Genomic DNA, 23,616 nt, shown 5'->3' with positions numbered 1-23,616 from the left:
GCTCGGAGTCGAGCCGCTGCTCCTCCACGTCGAAAGGAGCCAGCTGAGGTGACTCGGGCATCTTTTCCGGATGCCCCCTGGACGCCTCGCTGGAGAGGTGTTCCGGGCACGTCCCATTGGGAGGAGGCCCTGGGGAAGACCCAGATCACGCTGGAGGGACTACGTCTCTCAGCTGGCTTGGGAAGGCCTCGGGGTTCCCCCCGGAGGAGCTGGGGGAGGTGTGTGTGGATCGGGAGGTCTGGGTGGCTTTGCTTGAGCTGCTGCCCCTGCGACCCGACCTCAGATAAGCGGAAGAAAATGGATGGATGGATGGATATACCAGGGTTATTTAAGTGCTCAGGAATAAAATTATAGTGGTGCAAAGAAAATTATTTTTATGTCTTAAATCTTTAAAAACCCAAAGGCCTTACAACTTTAAGTTGGGAAAACAAATCATGACAAAATCAAACACATTAGTCCTCACAATACATTCAGTACAAAAGGAGCAAATCCTCACATTTGAGAAACGAGAACAAGTTGAATTTTGCATTTTGTTTCGTATAAATCATAAGCTGCTACTTGTATGAATTAATTTGTTTACTTGCAATTGTTGTGCAATAAAGTCTAAAATGACATTTTGTTTCCAAGAATGATCAGAAGTGCTGCTGCCGCCTGTTAGACTAACACCCAGGTTTCATTGTGGCACAGGATAAACACAGGTTTATTGTATGAAAAGCACAAACAACAAGCACAGCAGCATTCTGTCATAACTGCATGACCGTCTCCCCTTCACACAGCTGCATGCCAGGTAATGTTTGTTTGTTTGTTTGTTTTAGTGACATGGTTTAACACATCGCCATTCTGTCTCACATTGTGCCGTACTTTCGGACCCACACGTGGCATGTTTTGGTTTTTACATTAAAATACATTTTGAGGTTCTTGTAGTTGCCGTGTTAAGGTTTTATGTTGCACAAAGTGGCAAAAATCTGCATTTTAACACATTTTACATTAAGCATTTCATATAGACTTTGGATGAGCTTTGTTCTTACTGAGGCTGCTACGTCATAATCAAAATGTGTTCAGCCAGAAAAACCATTATGTTCACGGCAAACATTCTGTGGAGCTCATCCATCGAGACTTTGGTTGATTGCCACCTGTGATTACATCAGGTTTATTCCCCCAGGGGCTCGACTAACGTTATTCATTCGCTCTTTTATTCTGCTTCGTACCACTAAAACAAAGCGGTCAGGCCTTGTGGCTTTAATGGGGCCTGTTCGACTGTGCGTTTGTGACCTGCCTCCAGCTTGGCTTCATACACTGTTGTTCAGAAATATTTGGCAGAACACGGGTTAACTGAACACAGGTTGTGTGCTCGTCAGACACGGTTGTGCCACATTTTGCCTCCATCACATCACCACAGCTGTTTCTGTATCAACTGGAAGCGTCAGGTGACCTCTTTTGCAGCAGTTTGTTCTTTAATTAAGCATTCATTCCCTCGTCCCCTTGCTGTTTTTGTGTAACACTGATTTGTATTTAGTTCAAATTACTGTTTTTTTCTTTAACTCTGGGAAGTTACTTACTGTGGATGTATTTTATAGTTTAAAAAAATGTTTTAGCAACTTATTAAGAAATAAAAGTATTTGTAGTCACAAATAAGCATGCTGGAAACCATTTTCCAAACAGGTCAGGTCTGGGAGCACAAGCAAATAGCTTTTCAACCTACCATCCCTGGTTCTCAAGGCCAGGCACCTAAGTGGCTCCACTCTAGTCTTCTATTTTACTCTTCCTTTTTAGATATTTATATATACCTTAGTATACTATCATAGTTCCACCTTAGAATTGGAATATAATATATAAGATATACCTTACTGAATTTTCATGCATCCCCGTTGGGTCCCGGTTGGTTCCCATCCAGACAGACAGCCAGATCTTTCCTACATCTCACAAGTGGTCATCTATCCCCTAACACCACATGATGCCTAGGTGTCTCCTTGATGGTTTCATCAGCACCGAAGCACCGAAGCACCTCTGCGGTGGATCTTGCCTAACAAAGCCTGTCAACATGGCTGTAATACACTGTTTCACAGTTCGCCTCACAGTTCGTGACTTACGTGAGAGGTCGGTTTCAACAGAGTTCCGGTTTAGGGCACGATGTAAACACACCTCATGAAGTATGGACAACAAGACATCATCGGGGCACAGTAGAAGTTCATCACAGGTGCTACACCTCCTCTAGATAACCCTCTCAACTTAGGAGAGCATGTCATCATTATAATCGCTCATGAACTTGCTGAATTGACACCATCCACATTCTCGCTAGCCATTATTTACATACCTTTGAAACACTGGAACTCTGCTGGCGCTGTGGTGCACTCTGGGAAGTGCAGTTGGCCACCAGTGAGATTATGGGAAACATTAAAGCAGTCAATGTCATCTCCTTAGGTCACTGGTCTCACAGTAATACAGTAAGTTTGGAAGTACCAGGATCCTAAAAACATGGACCATTGTTTTCCTGGCTTCACCAGATACCTCTGCCTAGTGATCCTTGACTCTGTTTTTCCCACGATTCTCTTGATCTCAAAGTCAAACATCTGAGAGACATGAATGTCACTGCTGAGATAAGTCAGTTTCTCAGGTTCAGCACCTTCACTACACTTCTGGTGGCTGAGGTCAGGAAATCAATGAAAGCCTGAGTCCAGCGGAATTCTCACTCAGCTTCTCAAATGCCACAATCAGGGCATCCATTTATTCCACAAAAATCACATTGTCATCTGCAAAGTGAAGGTCAGTAAACCTTTCCTCACCAATAAAGGCACATGTGCCACTGGGTTCCACATCTTTAACCAACACCAGGTGCATGCAAACGTAGAACACTGTAGGAGCAAGAACATGTTCCCAACAAATACCAGAATTTACAGGGAAGAAATCAGATTCTGTCTCCACGCAGCCTTGTGTATGCTGACCTTGATGCCCAGCAATGGATCCTACAAATTTCCAGGATGCCACACAGATCATTCCAGTCAACCAAGTCAAGCTCTGTGTTGAATATCAACATGAAACATTGCCCATATTTATAATCAGTAAGAACGCACAGAGCTACGGTGTGGCTGATGGTTGACTTCCTGGTCTTGAACCCCAACTGCTCTGGTCGCTAAGCAGCAAATAGTAGGAACTGAATCCTGCTAGGAATGGCCCTTGCAGGTACCTTGTCAAGCCAAGAGAAGAAGAATAAGAGAAGAAAAATGTTCTGTATAGCCCCAAGACCCATAGGTTCTGATTAGTCTTTTAGAGTGTAGCTTGTCCTGTACAGTCCGGAAACATGAACAAATGGATGGACATGTGAACATCACTAATTCTAACATTAGTTTCCACATTGACCCAAAATAATTCACATTTAAATGTAGAGTAGTTGCACATGATAATGTGTACAATTCATTCCAACTTTTTCAGAACTGAAATATTTTTTTGTTTGTGAATTTTTTTTGTACATCTTGAGTAGTTCTTCTTCTTTCCTTCTTCCTTCTTGCACACTGTATATACCGACAACTAATTCTACCAATTTTGGTTTTACACTGAAATTACATAAATGTGAAACAAAAATACCCCACACATTTAATGGTTATCTTATATGCTCTGATGGCATTGAGTTACTGTTCTGCTTTCAGCAGATATGTCCAACTAAAGACAGCGTAATGCTCCCATTGTAGCCGTATGTGTTAAAATGGTTGCCGCTAATGTAATGTGTATGCTAATGTATATATTTGGCTAAAATTTGAAAATAGCCTGGACAATTCTTTGTGAAATCTAAGGCACTCCAGAGTAAAAATTGAACAGTGAATCAGTTCCCAGAAACATCTTAATATGAGCTTTTGGTTCATGTCATCATAGCTGTAAGACTGTTTGGGGGAACCGCGCTGTGGATTTTAAAGATAGCGCGTTTATACAAGTAGCACCTAAACTGCGGATGAGATGCACAGATGACGTTTCCTGTGAACACATGAATATTGTTTGGGTAAGCTGTGGGCTCTGATGGCTGTGACGGAGCAGGAATGTGACACGTCCGTGCACGGCGGACCTGAGCGGTCGTCTTCTCGCTCTGCTTGATCCCTGTTTGTTGCCTCATTAGAGTTTCTCCACCATACTCCTTCCTTTCTCTGCCGGGCCTTTCTGCCAAGAACTTTGCACAATAGAAACAGTTCTAGTTCAGGCGGATAAGGGTCACATACTGAGCTTTTGCATTTTTTTTCCCCCCAAAAGGAAACATTCAAGGACAAAGTCCAGAGTTCAACTGGAAAGTTTTAGTAGCATGAAATAATTCCAGCGGAATGCCTCCTCCTCAGGTGGACCCATCGCTCTCTCATTCATCCCCTTTTCCAGCCCTCAGATGTTTTGGAACACTTGTGTGCTGTTACTTTGTAAACACTTTGCCTTTACTTCCAACTTCCTTCCTCCCTTCCTCTCTCCTTTCTTTTCTCCTCTTCTCCTCCCCTACCGTCTCTTCCTCAACCCCACTCTTCTAGCAGCCGCCGCCACCAGAGGATGTGCGGCCCAAATCTGGTAACGTTCAGCAAAGGCTGCAAACACTGCGGATTGCCACGCGCTTTTACTGCGCCATGAAACACGTAAGAGAAGTAAGACAACCAGGGATTATATATCAGGCATGATCTATGAAACTAATGATAATTATTTTGTATAGTTGAGCCCCACCCCACCCCAAATCATTTCCAGCCAGACACACTGTGGTTTAAAGGACATATTTTGCACCGTATTCATCCATTTACATCCATGTTTTGCTCAACTGTCAGTCCAGTTTTGTTTTTGCAAAGTAGTTCATTTTTGTTCCCACCATTTACGCAACAGCTCTGACATTGATCTGAACACTGGAGGGGGGTCGAGGCATCAGTGTAAGACTATAACGGGGGTCAGAGGGGAAAAAACAAATAGTGCCCGGCAGTTTTACTTGATTGGATAATCAACTCTTTCCATATGTGAAGCCACAAACTGATTTTCGAGGGCATGTTGGAATAGTTTGTAATTTGAGTCACAATTCTAATAAGCAGCTGTGTGCAATCTGTCGTGCAAAAATGTAAGAAGATTCAGGCCAAAAGTACTCTACATTAGGGGTCCAGCAACCCTGCTCCTGGAGATCACCTGCCCTGCATGCTTTCTAGCTCCGCTGACTCCGCCCACTGATAGTTAACTGACATGTGCTCAGCCAGTCAAGAACTAGGAGACACCAGGCCTGACTAGTTGACGATGGGTGCCCCAGGTACACGTGGAAAACATGCAGGGCAGATGATCTCCAAGAGAAAGGGTGGTAACGCCAACTTAACATCATTGAGGAAGGAAGCCCAAATCATCACCCAGCAAACCGACTAACCTTTGTCCCAAAGGTCCAACAGAAGCCCAAAAACCCAGTTAAGGAACTAATGGAACTGGACACATCAGATAGAAATGTGACATTAAGAGAGAATTCCATCAGTAGAAGGCTGTGAACACTGACAAATTTGGAACTCACCCCGATGAACCTCTTACTATTCCAGTAAGTCATTCAGAGGCTTTTAATAGTTGTTGCAACTATTTCTACAACCCCTGGCAAAAATTATGGAATCACCGGCCTTGGAGGATGTTCATTCAGTTGTTTAATTTTGTAGAAAAAAAGCAGATGACAGACATGACACAAAACTAAAGTCATTTCAAATGGCAACTTTCTGGCTTTAAGAAATACTATAAGAAACCAGGAAAAAAAATTGTGGCAGTCAGTAACGGTTACTTTTTTAGACCAAGCAGAGGGAAAAAATATGGAATCACTCAATTCTGAGGAAAAAATTATGGAATCATGAAAAACAAAAGAACGCTCCAACACATCACTAGTATTTTGTTGCACCACCTCTGGCTTTTATAACAGCTTGCAGTCTCTGCAGGCCATGACATTGACCCTATGTGTCTTTTTGAAAGGAATGTTTTCACAGTTTTTGCTCTATGGCAAGATGCATTATCATCTTGAAAAATGATTTCGTCATCCCCAAACATCCTTTCAATTGATGGGATAAGAAAAGTGTCCAAAATATCAAAGTAAACTTGTGCATTTATTGATGATGTAATGACAGCCATCTCCCCAGTGCCTTTACCTGACATGCAGCCCCATATCATCAATGACTGTGGAAATTTACATGTTCTCTTCAGGCAGTCATCTTTATAAATCTCATTGGAACGGCACCAAACAAAAGTTCCAGCATCATCACCTTGCCCAATGCAGATTCGAGATTCATCACTGAATATGACTTTCATCCAGTCATCCACAGTCCACGATTGCTTTTCCTTAGCCCATTGTAACCTTGTTTTTTTCTGTTTAGGTGTTAATGATGGCTTTCGTTTAGCTTTTTTGTATGTAAATCCCATTTCCTTTAGGCGGTTTCTTACAGTTCGGTCACAGACGTTGACTCCAGTTTCCTCCCATTCGTTCCTCATTTGTTTTGTTGTGTATTTTCGATTTTTGAGACATATTGCTTTAATTTTTCTGTCTTGACGCTTTGATGTCTTCCTTGGTCTACCAGTATGTTTGCCTTTAACAACCTTCCCATGTCTGTATTTGGTCCAGAGTTTAGACACAGCTGACTGTGAACAACCAACATCTTTTGCAACATTGCGTGATGATTTACCCTCTTTTAAGAGTTTGATAATCCTCTCCTTTGTTTCAATTGACATCTCTCGTGTTGGAGCCATGATTCATGTCAGTCCACTTGGTGCAACAGCTCTCCAAAGTGTAATCACTCCTTTTTAGATGCAGACTAACGAGCAGATCTGATTTGATGCAGGTGTTAGTTTTGGGGATGAAAATTTACAGGGTGATTCCATAATTTTTTCCTCATCTGCTTTTTTTCTCCAAAATTAAACAACTGAATGAACATCCTCCGAGGCCGGTGATTCCATAATTATTGCCAGGGGTTGTAGAAACTTCCCTACTGTGTGAAAAGGCCTTGGTGTGTCTAAACTGTTGGCAGTTGACAGTCTATTAAAAACTAAAAATCTATCTTGTAACTATTTGTAAGTGAATTTATTTGGTGATAGTAACATTATACAAATGTCATAATGACATTATACAAATGTTTTCTTTGGAGACATGAAATGTGTTTGAAAAGATTGAGTTTGAAAGGTTTTATGTAAACTTATGTCCTCAACCCAGATATCACAAACATAACTGCTAATAATATTCGTAATAACTTTGCTTTTGTAAAAAGACGAGGCTTAAGGATTGACAGAATGTTGACCACATGAATAACACTAGAATGTTCATGTACTATATACAGTACATGAGGAGGCTGTCAGTGTAAAGTTTAGAGCCAGATTAGTTTGATCAAAATCTGCTTTATTGGACAAGTATATGTACACATATAGGGAAACTGACTTCATTTTAACTTTGTGCTACTAGTAATTGGACAGTAAATGACATAAAAGAGAGTATTTGGTTAAAAAAATTGTGCTGCAAAAAAAGGGTCCAGTTTAATGAGTGGACTGAACAGTTTTTACCTTCTCAGACAGAAACAGCAGCTCTTTAAAATAAGCTGTCAGTGAATGCTTGGGTTTAATTATATTTGGTTTAGGAATGAGTCACCTGTCACGCATTTTTGCACGTTGCACCGTCACATTTTATTGCAAAATCAGTGACGGGCCTGATGACAAAATTCAGTGCACGACTGAAAGAAGGGGTAAAACAAACCGGTTAAGAGTGAGAATGCACAGTGCAGAAAACAGACGGATAAAACCGGTGCACAGAAAGCTGGACAAATGAGACGTCTGTCCAGGTGGAGAGCCTGCAAAATTATTTTAGGTTCTTCTGTTCACTCTGCAGCCAGGCTCGCGTTGCATCATCTTTGTTTTTCTGTTTTAAACCCAGTATACGCAGCCCTAGTTATTAGAAATTGTAGGTCTATGTCTGTATATAAATGCACATCGTTGTCAGGTTTTTTTTGTTAATGTGTTTTGTGAGACATTTTCCTGTGTTTCTGTGTGACATAGTGTACTGGGGATGTGTATGTATGTGTGTCACTGTGTTGTTAAATGTTGCTGCTCTCCTCCTGCTGCCATAGAAACTGTAGTAGCCAAATCGCCGCCGCCGCCGCCCTGTTACATCATTTCCTGCTCTCTTTTCCCTCAGTGACTCTGAATTCATAACACCTATCGCCCCCTACAGGCTGCTGCAAAACTGCCAGCAGCCTGAATCAGTAAAAACTGCATCCCAGGACCAAAATAGACAACGCCGTTCTGTTTACCAGCTGATTAATAGAAATCTGTCACAAAGACGCACAGAGGATTTTATAAACTGCAGCTTATATTTGGTAACGCAAACAATCACAATCTGGTTTCTGAAACGCATTCCATGAAGTTGTTTGCACCGCTGGAACTAATTAGCATCATTTCAACCACACAAGAGCTTTTGGCTTATTTTGCCCTTTGGATTCAATCCATTTCAGTTGCTGAACCATTGTTACTGTTCAAAAGCCTTCGAATGACAAGTCCAGTTGACATTTGGATTTGGGATCAAAAGATGAATGAGATCGCAGGGTGGAATGTCGGTTTTTATTTCCTGGTATTTAGATGCAGATGGACAATCCCGTGAGACTGTCACAGAGACTTTTCATTTTCAATATGAGGATGAAATAATCAACAAACCGGAATTCTCTGGGATGGCTCGATCACAGCCGGACTTTTGACAGCGGTAACAGATGTGACATTCTTGTGAAATTGCACAGATGTGTTAAATGACATAGAACACAACACTTTTTGCTTTGGACCGCTTATTTGATCCAGTTGGACAACATGCATCACTGCTGCCATGTTGGTGCCGCAAGAGCTCTGTCCCATTGAGATGAGGTGAACGTCGAGATGAGGTGCATCGCGCTACTGCGCATGTGCACATTGCTCTACCCCGGACTTGAAGACGTCACCCGTCGAGATGAGGTGCCTCGTGCAACTGCACATGTGGAGATGATGTAACTCGCTCGACGTGCAACTGCGCATGCGCATTTTTTTCTTCAATCAATCAATCAATCAATCAATCAATCAACTTTTTTCTTATATAGCGCCAAATCACAACAAACAGTTGCCCCAAGGCGCTCCATATTGTAAGGCAAGGCCATACAATAATTATGAAAAACCCCAACGGTCAAAACGACCTCCTATGAGCAAGCACTTGGCCACAGTGGGAAGGAAAAACTCCCTTTTAACAGGAAGAAACCTCCAGCAGAACCCGGCTCAGGGAGGGGCAGTCTTCTGCTGAGACTGGTTGGGGCTGAGGGAAAGAACCAGGAAAAAGACTTCCGTCAAAGTTTTTTTTTTTTTTTAATTGTAGTTAGTGTATTTATAGTCTAGTAAGTAAAACATTTTCTGTATTTTACGTTAGGAGCATAAATGTATGTATATGTATATTTTGCCTGTCAAAATAAGCTAACTCCAGGTTAAAAATACTTATCGTTTTATAGTGAGTAGATTTTATACATTACTACGTTCAGATGAACAATTTATACATTTACTTGCCAAGTAATTTTTTCAGTGCACACATATGCAGTTACACGAGGAACCTCATCTCGACGACGCACCTCATCTTGACAGAACAAGCTCTGCAAAAACCCAAAACTCACCATAAGATTGTGGACTAACGAAGAGGTCAAATTCCTCGTGTTACGTGTTCTCGACTCAAACATGTTTTTGCAGCATTTGAGGTCTTGGGTCCGGCCTTGATGACGGTTTTTGATGCCTTCACGTTGTCTGGCCTTAAAGAATAAGTTGTTGTTTTTTTTGGGGTTTTTTTTGCGTATTTTTCAGTTTACTTACCACTAAACAAAAAAAGCACCTGTCACAGTAACTTTATGCATATGATAGTTTGTGCACACAATGATTGAATGCATTGTTTTGTCGTCACCATAGTACTACACGCACACAGACACACAAGCTACGTCACTACGACACTACGTCTGCAAGTACAAATGTGTAAAAATCTTCCGAAACAGCCTTGTCGGTACCAAAGCATTATTATATTCCTTCGCCTGGGTTGACGTCTGTGATCCAAACACACTGCATCACAAAAGTACGCTAAGGATGATATGAAGGGCGATTGGGAAGTTTTGAGCCTGATCCATAAAATGTAGAGCTTGATTCTCCATCTTTCGTATTCTGAGAAACCAACATTTCCTAAGAATGTGTGAAGTTTTGACTCACTGGGTGCAGTGTTAAATAAAAAATGTTGGTTTCTGAGAATTCAAAAGATGGAGAACCACACTCTACTTTTTCTGGGTCAGGCTCAAATCTTCTCATTCGCCCCTCGTATCAGGTCTGACTCACTTGGCTGTGGCTTGAAATTACGCAGGAGTCTATGGGAACGGGGCGTGGCAGCTACAATAGACTTTATTTAAGCCTTGACCTTGAGTTGTTGTGACTCGGTCTTGGATTTGGTGTCTGGGTAGGTGGACTCGACTGCAACACTGGAGCTCCAGCTATCGCTGTGCCAAGATCAAATTAAACGTTCCAAAGTTTTTTTTCACTAACATTCAAAAGTGGCTGTGATGGGTGAAGCGTTGTTAACGTCACTTGGTCTAAATTTACAAAGTCTTCAGGTACTCGAAGCTGGTGCCAAATAAGCCATACGACTCACTGCAGGACTTGGTTCCTGTTTAAAAATGCTGAATTGGTTTTGAATTGTTGGTGTGAAGGATAAATGATGCTTTTCAGAATGCAGTTGGGTGCAAATTCCGACAGTTCTACATCTTTTTTTTCTGCCATAACACTAACTGTACGGATCTACCTGCTGCATTTCAAACACTCTGAACCTCGGTGCAGTGTTTGGAAAATGCTCACGGCCCCATGTTTCCAGATGCACTGAGAAGTGAGTCGTCCGTGTTCTCGCCCACATGGGCAGGACTGGGATTTGAGACTGATGGCATCAGGTGGATCTGTGCCTGTTGTGTGCATGTTGTATGCACTGTGTTCCTGAGGTTCTGTCTGCACCGCATTGACCAGCTGTGTCTGAGTCAGACAGAGGTTGGTCTAAGGAAGCACAGCTTTGTTTGTGGGGTGTTTCAACACGCCTGATCGGCTCTTCAGGGAGTTGCTGTTGATGTAAGTAGTTTGTAAGATGGGAAACGAGTACCAATGTCATGCCTCTTGAAACACCCCCTTTTTCTTTCTCATGAAATGATGATACTGTTATCTTCCAGTCATGAGTTACACTGTTCATGTTTTAATGATCAGTGTTGCAGAAACATGAACAGAACTAATGCAAAGTTTAAGGTTTGTGTCAAATATTTTCAAAAACTGTAAATTCTGTCTCATATTGGGTCAAATTTAAACATTTAAGATACATTCATGTTGCCTTTTTCCCCCTCATAAACGGAAAATAGGCTGTTTGTTGAAGCACTGGGGTTGTGTTCACTAAATACCTTATCTTGCCACTAGTGGCAGGTAGCTCTGTGGGACAGCAGTTAACTCACAGTATAGTTGCAAGTGTGTCCACTTGACACTAACTATCTATGCCCTTGGACAAGATACTTTGGCTGCATTTTCCAAATCCACCCAACTGTAAGAAGGTGCTGACTTTAGCGGGGGAAGTAACCTGCAATGGACTGGTGTCCCTGCAGGTGGAATTGTATCTGCTTCATGTTGTCTCACAACCATATAGCAGGACTGGAAGTGCCAGCACTCTGAAAGCTTATACTCTGGTCTTCCTGAAGAGGTTTTAGCAGCTCAGTACACCACATCAAGTGACTTCAAGAAATCACAGGCTTTATTCTGGTCTCTTTCAGCATCATAGGCTGAACCCCAAGGGACATGTCATTGCATGGCTAATTGAATCTTGGTGAATTTGACACTCTCTCTACTGCTCCGTCCAAAAAGTCTTTTGAAACCCTGATCTTGTTCTTGATTCAGGACGCTCACAAACCGAATCAGTCCATCTCAAGAGCTCCAACAAGGACATCATTGATTTTGGAAAGATCTCAGTGTAACTGAGATCTGCAACTATATGTCCTTGAACCTTTTATCACCAACAAAGGTCCCCAAGTCATTGAAGTACACATCCCTTCCCAAACACCCAGTCCATTTAAGAGTTCAATGGGAAGAAGTCGAGTAGTTCCAGAGTTATTTATTAAAATATTGTTTGCAGCCTTTGTGTTGGACCACTATAAAATGCCCATTAAAAATGAATGGAAAGAAAAGAAGATTTTTTTTTTCTGCATGTCAGAGTAAATCATATTTCATGCAGAAAAACATGGTTGACCATGTGTAGGTCTTCAACATTCTCTGGACTTCCTCTAACTTCTGACAGATGTTGGAGGTATTTTCAATTCTTAAAATTCTTTGTAAATGACTCTGGGACAAAATATCTTTGAAGCTCTAAAGTTGGATTAAAACATTTCTAGCAGGTTCTTCTACGTTTGGTTACAGATGTTTAGTTAATACAGCCACAGGATGGATTCTGTCACATTGTTGTGTTGCCACGTCTGTTTATAACACTTAACAACTTATCTTCTGTGCTGATTGGGCAGGCCAAGGACTTGCCCACTTACAAGGACAATGACTTCATCAACGATGGTCAGAAGATTTACATTGATGGGGAGAACAAGAAAATGTTCCTGGAGAAGCTAAGGAAAGATGTGGAGGTATGTCTGACCAGTTCAGAAAGACTTTAAAGGTGGCATCATACTTCAGCCAATCTCTTCTCGTGCACGGAGTGGTCAGGTGTGCAGAGCTGTGAATTTTGTTATCACTTTTTAGCTTTGCCACGAAGCAAAAAGAAGCTGGTCGTGTCAAGGTTGTAAGTCCAAGGTCAAATTAGAGGTCATGGTGTAACCATATCTTGGGAACTATATGAGGTAATGAAACGTGGTTTTCTGTCCAGACTTCTGCTGTCCTCAGGCTAACACATGCACCACCTCTGATGTCAGTGACATCATGTGATGACATCAAGTGAAGCCAAAAAATTAGCTAGTGGCAGCAGCACCCTTCACACACCCCCCATCCCATCTTTATCCAACAAAATTAACAACTTCTTTGTGTTGAAAGTAGTCGTTGAGGTGGTTTGGGCAGCTTATTGGACGCCACCTTGAATGCCTCCTTTTGGATGTGTTCAATGCACAGTCAGTTCAAAAAGGGAAGCTGGAGTGACTGTATGTGGCGACACAGCTGGCCTGAGAACGTCTGGGGATCTGACAGGAGTGGAGACAGGGATGTCAAGACTGTGCTGCTGTGACCACAACAGTCGTAACGCACTGCTCAAGTCCACCATTATCCTTAAATGTGATTGTTTCCTTGAGGACAGACTTTCATCCTACCTCCAAGTCTTTACCATCAAATGGCGTAAGCTGACGTGTTTCAGCAGAACCCAGTTTGGATGAAGTGTTCCACCAGCTGAAGTGTGGATTTCGATTCGTCACTGGTTGGGCACATTAACCCTCTGGGGTCGACACCGTCGTATACAACGGCTAAGACCAAGCTTTACTAAATTATGAATAACTTTTGAATGACATGAGATAGAAACTTACTCTTTTTTTTTTTTGCTGAAAAGTTAACTCCATGGACTTTCGAGCCAGCCATTGGCCATCTTTGTTCTCCTCATAGAAGCTGTGTGATGATGTGCGCAATGTGACACTCCAATCGGAATTGGTTCACCATCACATGGTTTTCCAAAATCCAATCGTAGGGCAGATTTCTCTCACGTGAAAAGCCAATGATCGTTTTCAGGAGTGATATGTTACCAGTTGGCCTGTTTGAATAGCCCTCTTGGTGCTCCATATTAGTACATACTCAGTGCGCCCTGCGCCATTACGCACAGCGATCAGTGAAAGCAGGAGCACACGGAGAGCCTCTGATGACAATCTCACATGCTCAAACAAAGAGTGTGTAACTATCAGGATTGCTCCACTAGTTTGCATGTGAATGTTGCTGGATAACTTGTTGCTTTCTCTGCGTAAAGCACTGTTTACCATATCAATGGACAACAAAACGCATAGACCATTTTGTATATATTGCTCAAAATGTGCATTTGTGTTTATTGTTTGAACCTTTTTGTTGTACAGTCTTTCACACAAGACCTCAAATTGCCTTTATAAAGTGTCAAAACAGTTGTTTATTATAGTTTGCTGTGTTTTGAATAAATGTGTGTGGAAAATTATTTTTCACTTTATTTTTCCTTGCCTATTTTGATTGTAAACCTTTATTACAATTATAAAACACAACAAAAACATATATATTCTGAAAGCACAGGTTGTCCTGAAAAAAAGAGACATAAAACTAGATTGTGGGATGCAGGGAGAGCTGTTAACAGCAATAATAAAACATTTATGCCAGGCGAGTGAACTGTCCAAAAAAATGCCCTCGGACCCCAAAACATTTAACTGTTTTGCCATTTTTCATCCATTCTCTCTATTAACATGTTTCCACGTTTTGCTACAGTCTTCGCCCTTATTCCCATTGTTCCCTGTTTATCCGGTCTCTGTGCATCTTCTCCGGACTTCTTATTTGCCTTCATTCTGCCTCCAGTTTCTGGCTCATCTGAAGCTGATGGATTACAGTCTGCTGGTGGGGATCCATGATGTGGAGCGGGCCGAGCAGGAGGAGGTGGAGAGCGAGGAGAATGAGCCAGAAGAGGAGGGCGAGAGCGACGGAGGGGTCATCGGCACGCCACCCGACAGCCCCAGCAACACCCTGGACAGCACCAAACCTCTGTCCCCCAGAGAGTTTGACCCCACCATCGATGTCTACGCCATCAAAAGCAATGAGGGTATAGTGTACCTTACTGATTAAAATTTTGCATTATTCTTTACGTTTAAGATTTCTGAAATGTTACTATTTGAAGATATTATTTGTCCAGTTTCTCTTTTTTTAAAAGATTGGATCCCTTTTTGGGCATCACTTAATATCATAGCTTGTCATGGGTATATGGATGCCGCTTAACACAAAATCACACTTTAAAAAACAGCCATTTTTATGAATTTTCAAAGCAAAATGCTACTATCTAGCACTAGTTATACTTAAAAATCAGTGCCATATTGTAATTTACTACCGTAAAATACACCATTTCATCAATAAGACCTTTTCAATTTGCTAAATTTTGATTTTGCCTTTTTTTATACAAAATCATGTTGAAATCGCAATTTTTTCCAATTTTCAATTGAAAATGCTGGTAGCTAAACTTATTTTTATTTCAAAATAAATAAATGTCATATTTGAACTCGGCACCCCAAAATGCACTATTTTATTGCTAAGATCCTTTACATTTCAAAAAACCCTTTTTTTTTTTTTTTTTTCATTGACACACCCGAGTGAGCAGCTTCTTCCAAACTGTCACTCCGGCACCTTTTTGCCCCGTTTGTTTGTCAGATCTGAAAAATGTCTACAATCTGACCCATTTTGAAAGTGGTGATGGTCCTGCACTAAAAACTTAAAATGTACCTGAATTTGATTTTAGAAAAATGTAATTCAGTAGTTAATGTTAATACAAGCTTATAATGTGTTACCTCTGCCAAAGAGGTGATATATGAGTTTCCTCAAACCTTTTGGAGGGGTGAAGCATGACCTAAGAGAAGGGGGGGCATCCAGGATTTTTTTTTCTTTAATGTTGCAAGATCTGGAATTTCTCAAGAGATCATGCACAGATGTTTTTGCAAATAAGTAAATCAAATAAGTTCATGTAGAATGCTAATACAGTGGTCCCTCGTTTATCGTGGGAGTTACATTCTAAAAATAACCCGCGATAAGCGAAATCCGCGAAGTAGTCAGCGCTATTTTTTGCAATTATTATAGATGTTTTAAGGCTGTAAAACCCCTCACTACACACTTTATACACTTTTCTCAAACAGGCATTAACATTTTCTCACTTGTCTCTCCTGTGTAAACACTCTCTTTTTTTCTTCTGTGCGAGAAGATTATAAACAGACACAAGCAGAACACAATGCGCATGCTCTCCCTTCGCTCACTGCCTCCGGAGATACAGATGCGGGACCCGCAAAGAATCCAAGTCCTCTTTCGGTGGCCACGGAGCTCTGCGGCTGCGGTCAACATCCGCATCAAAACAGCGAGCGTAGTCTCTGGACCTGTTGCCAGATTTGGCGTAGCCCTGCACAGCAGACAGGAGGGCGGTGTGAGTGGCCCATTGCTGCGTTTACCGAGCCCGCAGAAAGCGCATCGGAGGCAGTAAGAGCAGTGATGCTGACCGGTGCCGCGACTGGCCCGCCTGATAAGGACGCAGAACGCACGCAATGTGCTGTTTAAAAAAAGCATACAAAATTGCACTGAAAAAAAAATCCGCGAGACTGCGAAAGGTGAACCGCGTTATAACGAGGGACCCTGAGAACAGATGAAATTTGGTGTGGATCTGGATAAATCTGGATTGTTTTTCAGATTTACACCAAATCTCACCTGCTCTTCGATATTAGCACTCTGTCTGCATACGCACATTTTCCCCCCAAACGATTTGTGTGTTGTTGCTTAAGAAACTGATGTTTTTAAAAATTCCCATGTTGGAAAGATAAATTGTAAATGAATGAATAAAATTGTAGTAGAGAATGGGGTTGTGTTGGAGGGGTTGAAGGACTGGTGGAAGTGTGCGCTCTGCTGGTGCCGCTCTGGTTTGATTCGTTGCTTTAATGCAATCATACCTTCCCTCTCACAAGTCCCTTCTTCTTGACTTGTAGTTTGAAATGTGATGGATGCAGAGAGCTCCTTCTGTTGGCTGCTGCGGGTAACAGCCAGTGCCTGCTGCTGTAAAAACCCTCTGAACTGAGTTCTCATCCAGCGTGCTTTCATTTGTGGGTCCAGGTGCTCCCAGGAAGGAGGTTTACTTCATGGCCGTCATCGACATCCTGCAGCATTACGACGCCAAGAAGAAAGCTGCTCACGCCGCCAAGACGGTCAAACATGGGGTATGAAGCAACAGACAGTGAACCCAAGACTCCTTTAAAACCTGTTGTCACATCTAAGACACCTGCTTCTAAAGGCAGTTGAAGTAAAAATAATTGTAAAATGCACTTTAAATTATTCCACTTTAGTTGACAGTTTCAGGAATTTGTCAGCATTTTAACACAGCACGTGTGTAAATAAAGTTGCACTGAGTCTGATTCTCGTGTTTGCAGGCGGGAGCCGAGATCTCCACGGTGAATCCAGAGCAGTACTCGAAGAGGTTCTACGATTTTATCACCACTATCCTGTCATAGCCTCCAGAATGAAACTGGGCCACAGAGGCACATCAGCGGGACGGCGAGCGAGGAGTAGAGCAGCGACGCGGTGGCGCCGCACGGCGCTCCTTCGCCCTTCCTCCTCGCCCCTCCCTGTTTGCGTCTCTGTTTTTTAGTGGTGCCGCGCTCTGCAACTAAAACTATCACTCGTTTACATTTAACCCCTCCTCATGTTCAAGTGTTACTTTGGATGTTAAAGTCGCTGTTTTTATACATAAAACCTGTTTTTTGTCTGTTTCGATGTTACGTGGTATTACAACTTTTTTTATGACCCCTAACTTAACATCCAGCACCCTGTTTTTTAATTCATTAATATTTTGATATTTGTATTTGTTTTTCCTTCCTAATATTCAGGGGGAGGGTTCACGGAGGATACATGGCGGTATAGTGAGGTCAGGCGTGATATGAAACCAACTTCAGTGTTGATCCTCATCCGATGCAGTCGCCTTGTTTCGTGAAGAAGGACACAGTCTTCCAATAGGCAAAGAGCTAGACTCCACCCACATGTACTCAAACCAGATACTTGCACCTTTTAGGCTCCTCCTCCATCACCTGCTCCACCCCTCCTTCAGTTGTTGGTTTGAGCTTCTGGATTTTCTGCTCGCTACACACCCAAACACGTTTCCTCTGTTTTCCTGCATTTCTTCTGTGCAACTTTTTGCAACTTTATGCAAAAACTAAAAATAATGAATTAAAAAAGACGTGCAACTGATTAGCCCTTTTCAGACGTGCATCATCTTAAGTTTGGGATAACTAGACTTTGGAAAACCAGAAAATAAGGTCTTGCAATAGTCTGTTAAACAAAAGCATGACCTACAACCCCTGGCAAAAATTATGGAATCACTGGCCTCAGAGGATGTTCATTCAGTTGTTTAATTTTGTAGAAAAAAAGCAGATGACAGACATGACACAAAACTAAAGTCATTTCAAATGGGAACTTTCTGGCTTTAAGAAACACTATAAGAAATCAAGAAAAAAGATTGTGGCAGTCAGTAACGGTTACTTTTTTTAGACCAAGCAGAGGAAAAAAATATGGACTCACTCAGTTCTGAGGAATAAATTATGGAATCACCCTGTAAATTTTCATCCCCAAAACTAACACCTGCATCAAATCACATCTGCTTGTTAGTCTGCATCTAAAAAGGAGTAATCACACCTTGGAGAGCTGTTGCACCAAGTGGACTGACATGAATCATGGCTCCAACACGAGAGATGTCAGTTGAAACAAAGGAGAGGATTATCAAACTCGTAAAAGAGGGTAAATCATCACGCAGTGTTGCAAAAGATGTTGGTTGTTCACAGTCAGCTGTGTCTAAACTCTGGACCAAATACAAACAACATGGGAAGGTTGTTAAAGGCAAACATACTGGTAGACCAAGGAAGACATCAAAGCGTCAAGACAGAAAACTTAAAGCAATATGTCTCAAAAATCGAAAATGCACAACAAAACAAATGAGGAACGAATGGGAGGAAACTGGAGTCAACGTCTGTGACCGAACTGTAAGAAACCGCCTAAAGGAAATGGGATTTACATACAGAAAAGCTAAACGAAAGCCATCATTAACACCTAAACAGAAAAAAACAAGGTTACAATGGGATAAAGAAAAGCAATCGTGGACTGTGGATGAAAGTCATATTCAGTGATGAATCTCGAATCTGCATTGGTCAAGGTGATGATGCTGGAACTTTTGTTTGGTGCCGTTCCAATGAGATTTATAAAGATGACTGCCTGAAGACAACATGTAAATTTCCACAGTCATTGACGATATGGGGCTGCATGTCATGTAAAGGCACTGGGGAGATGGGTGTCATTACAACATCAATAAATGCACAAGTTTACGTTGATATTTTGGACACTTTTCTGATGTTTAAGGATGATGAAATCATTTTTCAAGAAGATAATGCATCTTGCCATAGAGCAAAAACTGTGAAAACATTCCTTGCAAAAAGACACAGGGTCAGTTTCATGACATAGGGTTAATGTCAACGAGCAGATGTGATTTGATGCAGGTGTTAGTTTTGGGGATGGAAATTTACAGGGTGATTCCATAATTTATTCCTCAGAATTGAGTGAGTCCATATTTTTTCCTCTGCTTGGTCTAAAAAAGTAACCGTTACTGACTGCCACAATCTTTTTTTCTTGATTTCTTATAGTGTTTCTTAAAGCCAGAAAGTTGCCATTTGAAATGACTAGTTTTGTGTCATGTCTGTGATCTGCTTTTTTTCTACAAAATTAAACAACAGAATGAACATCCTCCGAGGCCGGTGATTCCATAATTTTTGCCAGGGGTTGTAGAATGTCATAGTCAGCTATGATCAGCAGAATCTGGATCTCAGATTTTTTTTGAAGGCGGGAAAATCCATGTTGGCATCAGGTCAGAGAATATAAAGAATGGGTTTCCGAACTATCGTAATGAATTTTATTTTAATTTTAAATCCAAAAGCTTTTCATGCTTTAAAAAAAGGCTTTGACATAAGAGTAATTGACACTTAGAATTAGTCTGCTGTGATCAGCACAGTTATGGAATGATATATTTGTTTGACTGCATACAATTTGATCCACAGGTGAACTGTACAATCTAAACATCAGGGTTACAGGAGCTGAACCTTGTGGTGCTCCATATTTTCATTGCAGAAAACTTTGATGTTAACGGGGCGCTGAAAGTACGTACATAAATGAAGGACAGCAGAACTTTTCTTCCTCTCTGGTAGTAAATTCCATCCGACACTTACGCAGACCAATGAAGGAAATTCAGCGGCTCAAAAAGGGAGTTGGAAAAGTTGGTTATTTCTTCTTTTTTTTAAATGTGGCGCTTTAGTGTCTGATTGGGGATAAATCGACAGGATGAAGTGCACGTCTGAATAGGCTGATGATGACCACACGAGGCGACTGGAACGTTCTCAGTGTGATTGGTGTTATCATGGATCGGCCTGGTTTGTGTTTCTATGGCAGGGAAGGACCCAGACATCTTGAAATTTTTTGTGATTGAGTGTAAAAGTTGCTGGGGTTGTTATTACTAAGTGGGGTGGTGGGATTCAAACCTGACCAGCCCTTAATCTCCGTTTCTGTCAGCACCTGATGAGGAAACCACAAAATATTGCACTTTTATTTATTGGTCTGTTACGTTTTCTGCAACAGTAGAACCTTCTGGAAAGAAAAAGGATTCCAACTCGACTTTCGCACCAACAGTTCAGAACTGCATTCAGTACAATCATACGCTGAACTGTCCTGAACCTGACCAAGAACCATGTGGTGCTTTCAGTGAGTCGCGTGTTTATGCTCAAAGGGACTCAAACGCAATTGTTCAAATGGAAAACTGTGTTCTCAAATCCTACAAAGTATCAAAGTGCAAATATCGTGCATGTCTGTGTTTACTGCTTCTAAAAATAAATAACTGCGCCGTGGGCCTGAAAACAGATTTGAGGGCATTGTTTTGCATTTGGTCACCATGAAGGTGTTAATTTTAAGGCCTGTTGTCTTTATAACGTCACCTTTCCGAGCTGCTTCCTCTTTTTTAATTTCCTGTTGCCGTGTTATGTCTGAAAATGCTGCGCGCTCCAGTGGAAAAACTTCTTGATTTCGAGTTGATGACTCGGAACGCTTTGTGTTGTTCCTCTTCCAAAGGGAGCTTTGATGGGGCGATTTTTGGAAACATCTGCTTTCTTCTGTTTTGTCCACAGCAGCTCAGGGAAGCTAGCTTCAGACTCCAACCAGAACATCTGTACCAACCCTGAAGACTTTCAAAAAGAAAAAAGTTGTGGAACTGTTGTCTGTAGGCTAAAATGCTTTCTGGACTCTTGGTGCGAAACCGTAGAAAAATTAGTTAAAATTTTGTGTAAGAGTTCCCGGATCCTGTGGTGCAAAGACCATTTGAAGGTCTGATCTCACATCTCCCAGGTTCTACACAGTGGAGAACTTTCTGCAATACTGGAGGAAAGGGAGGGTGGAGGAGTTGTTTACAGGGCTTTTCTAAACTGTTCTCTCGCGTCCTCGTGGTTTTGTGTTGTGCGTTGTTTTTTTTGTTTGTTTGTTTTTGTTTTTTTGGCGTCAGCAGCATGCATTCAGGGCAGACGGGATACGGTATACCTCCGGCATCGTACCAGCGCACGCTTGGTGACGGCAGACTGCATGTCAGTGTTCCACGGGAGGAAGTAGAGATGTTTGTTGTACATCGTTAGCTAACACTTTTCCAACGCCAGCTGTGAGTCTCGTTTGTGTTACTGTTTTTTGAAAGGTGGTTCATGTGTGTAAATTTGATCGTTTTATGCAGTGACATTTTTTTCATATATTTTGCACAAGAGGAAAACCAAATATTACGAACACGCTCTCAATTAGTTGAAATGGTCTTAACAAGGGAAATGCAATATATTTGTACGTGAGAAAAGTTTGTATGTGTGATGTTGTGTATCACTTTATGGATAACCAACTAAAACAAGAAACTTTGTCCACCGTGACTATTTTAATCCCTCACAAAAAACCTGCTTCCATCACAGTGTGTTTGTTTCAATATCATAGATTATATTCACATTTCTATTTTTACATTGAATTTTATTCATGAGCTAAAGCTGTTATTTAAAAATAACAAAAAAATGTCACACTTGGAAATGAATGACATTTTAAATGAAGAATGATATTGTTTAAAAAATTTTTACGCTTAGGATAGCTGTACTTAAAAAAAAATTTGCAACAGTAATGTTTGTTTATCTGCTGTTCAGGTCCGCTTTGTCGCTTCACTTAATCTGTTTTGTGAGCTTGCCGTTTTCATTGTATACACTGTGCAACATGTGTGCCTTTATAGTCCAGAATTATTGATTTTTTTTATTTTAGTTTTTTTTTTTTTTTTTTTTTAAGCAAAGTTAAAATGTTATTTTAATAATAGTGTTTTCTTCAATGTGGTGTCACTCATTTCAATTTGAACCTTGTTTCACCACAACTCTGTATTTGTATTTGTTCATGTCATTGTTTTCTCCGGGGTAAAAAAGTGAATAACTGTCTTAAATTTGAGCGTTTAGATGTTATTGTTTACTGGTAAATTTAAAGCTACAGGTCCCCCTGCACTGTGTAATTTTTGATCAGCGTATAAGGTGACTATATGCCATACGATGCAATAAAAAATAGTAAAAATAAATACTTGGTTAGGGTTCTGCCACTTCAGATAATTTTGATTTTTGGTTTTTTTTTTTTTTTGGTTTTTGTTTTTTTTCTCCAACAAAGATCCTTATAATAATCCAGAATAAGGCTGTGGAATGTCTTTGTATTTTCAAAGATTGCTTTTAATTTTGATTCATTGTAAGAAGTCAGGAAACAGCTTTTCTTTCTTTTATTATTTTTTAAGTTGTAATCATCCAGATTGTAGTGAAGTAAAGAGTCGTCATGTTTGAAGGGAAAGCCCGCAGTGGAGATGAGTACCGGTACTTCTAAGTTTGACCGATTATTTCAACAATATTATTATAAAAGTACTGATCCAACACTGTTTTCCTGTAACTTCATTAAAAAAAAAAATTCGCAACCAGTTTACACTAGTTCATCTCAAATTTAGCCAAATTCAGTTTCAATCAGATTTATCATTGGTTTAATGTTCTTTAAAATAAGTTGAAAATTTATCATCCCATTTATCTGTTTGAAGTGTGTCAGGGTCGAATCACTTTCTATTAATAGAAACCATCATTGGAGTCTTGGTGGAATCATAGACCCTCCTAACTCTAATCAATATATCTAGCTTCTACTGGTAGACTCTCCAGTCAGTGTCTACGGATAATAAAAAAAAATGCTAGTAATGAATTGCGGTTTCTACCCGTGAAACTAATTGGGGTCTCTATTGGCAGAATCATAGCTTCTATCAGTCGATACTCCAGTTGGAGTCTCGACTGGTACAATCGCTCTCAGCCAGGAAAATCATAGCTTCCGCCATTACCAGCTCCAACTGGCAAGCGCTCTGGGAATTTGCAATGCCAAGATTTCAACAAAGAATTCAATCACTGGATGCGTCACTGGATGTTTCTCAGTATTGATATGTTTATTTGTTGAAATCATGACATTGCAAAGTTTTATTCTTTAGAATCTGATTCTCAACCAGTAGAATTGTAGCTTCAACCAGTAAAAACTGATGGGAGTCTTAACTGCTAGAATCAAAGTTCAAATTTGGCCTGTTTTCCCTCGTTAAATTACTTTGTTTACGGTTTTCCTCTTTGTTTAGTTCATGGTGCCATTGTGATTGGAGACTTTGTATCTGGATTGCCTCGGTATTCAACAGCATAAACTGTCAAGTCATCTGAAGGTCACAGAACAAATATTCAACCAAAGGTCATAATTGCACAGTGCACATCCTGTTCGTGTGTCATCTTCTAGTTTTTGTGCATTTCAGTCGTCCTTTTGCTCGTCACAGTGACTGTGGTGTCTGTGTTGTTCTCT

General features: G+C 41.0%; 1 protein-coding gene and 1 long non-coding RNA gene across 6 annotated transcripts in view; one reads left to right on the top strand and one right to left on the bottom strand.

Moving 5' to 3' along the window:
- Positions 1–18,111, top strand: part of pip4k2aa (phosphatidylinositol-5-phosphate 4-kinase, type II, alpha a) — a 90,912-nt gene extending 72,801 nt beyond the window's left edge. The window contains exons 8-12 of one of the 5 annotated variants that reach the window (XM_034161727.1): positions 4,500–4,610; positions 12,519–12,632; positions 14,512–14,752; positions 16,789–16,892; positions 17,103–18,111. In XM_034161727.1, the coding sequence (XP_034017618.1) occupies positions 4,500–4,610; positions 12,519–12,632; positions 14,512–14,752; positions 16,789–16,892; positions 17,103–17,183 (651 nt within the window). In that variant the 3' untranslated portion in view covers positions 17,184–18,111. The remainder of the gene's footprint in view (positions 1–4,499; positions 4,611–12,518; positions 12,633–14,511; positions 14,753–16,788; positions 16,893–17,102) is intronic. The other 4 variants (XM_034161945.1, XM_034161806.1, XM_034161878.1 and 1 more) reach the window with 4 other exon arrangements.
- LOC117502949 lies at positions 1,013–21,650 on the bottom strand. The gene is made up of 3 exons (XR_004558445.1): positions 21,480–21,650; positions 1,527–1,535; positions 1,013–1,023 (listed from the first exon to the last, which is right to left on the bottom strand). It is a non-coding gene; the product is annotated as an uncharacterized LOC117502949 (long non-coding RNA).
- Positions 21,651–23,616: the final 1,966 nt, after the last annotated feature.

This window comes from Thalassophryne amazonica, chromosome 1 (assembly GCF_902500255.1).
Source record: "Thalassophryne amazonica chromosome 1, fThaAma1.1, whole genome shotgun sequence".
Taxonomy (NCBI): domain Eukaryota; kingdom Metazoa; phylum Chordata; class Actinopteri; order Batrachoidiformes; family Batrachoididae; genus Thalassophryne; species Thalassophryne amazonica.
Note: the sequence above shows the minus strand (reverse complement) of the source record. Positions and strands in the feature narration are given on the sequence as shown.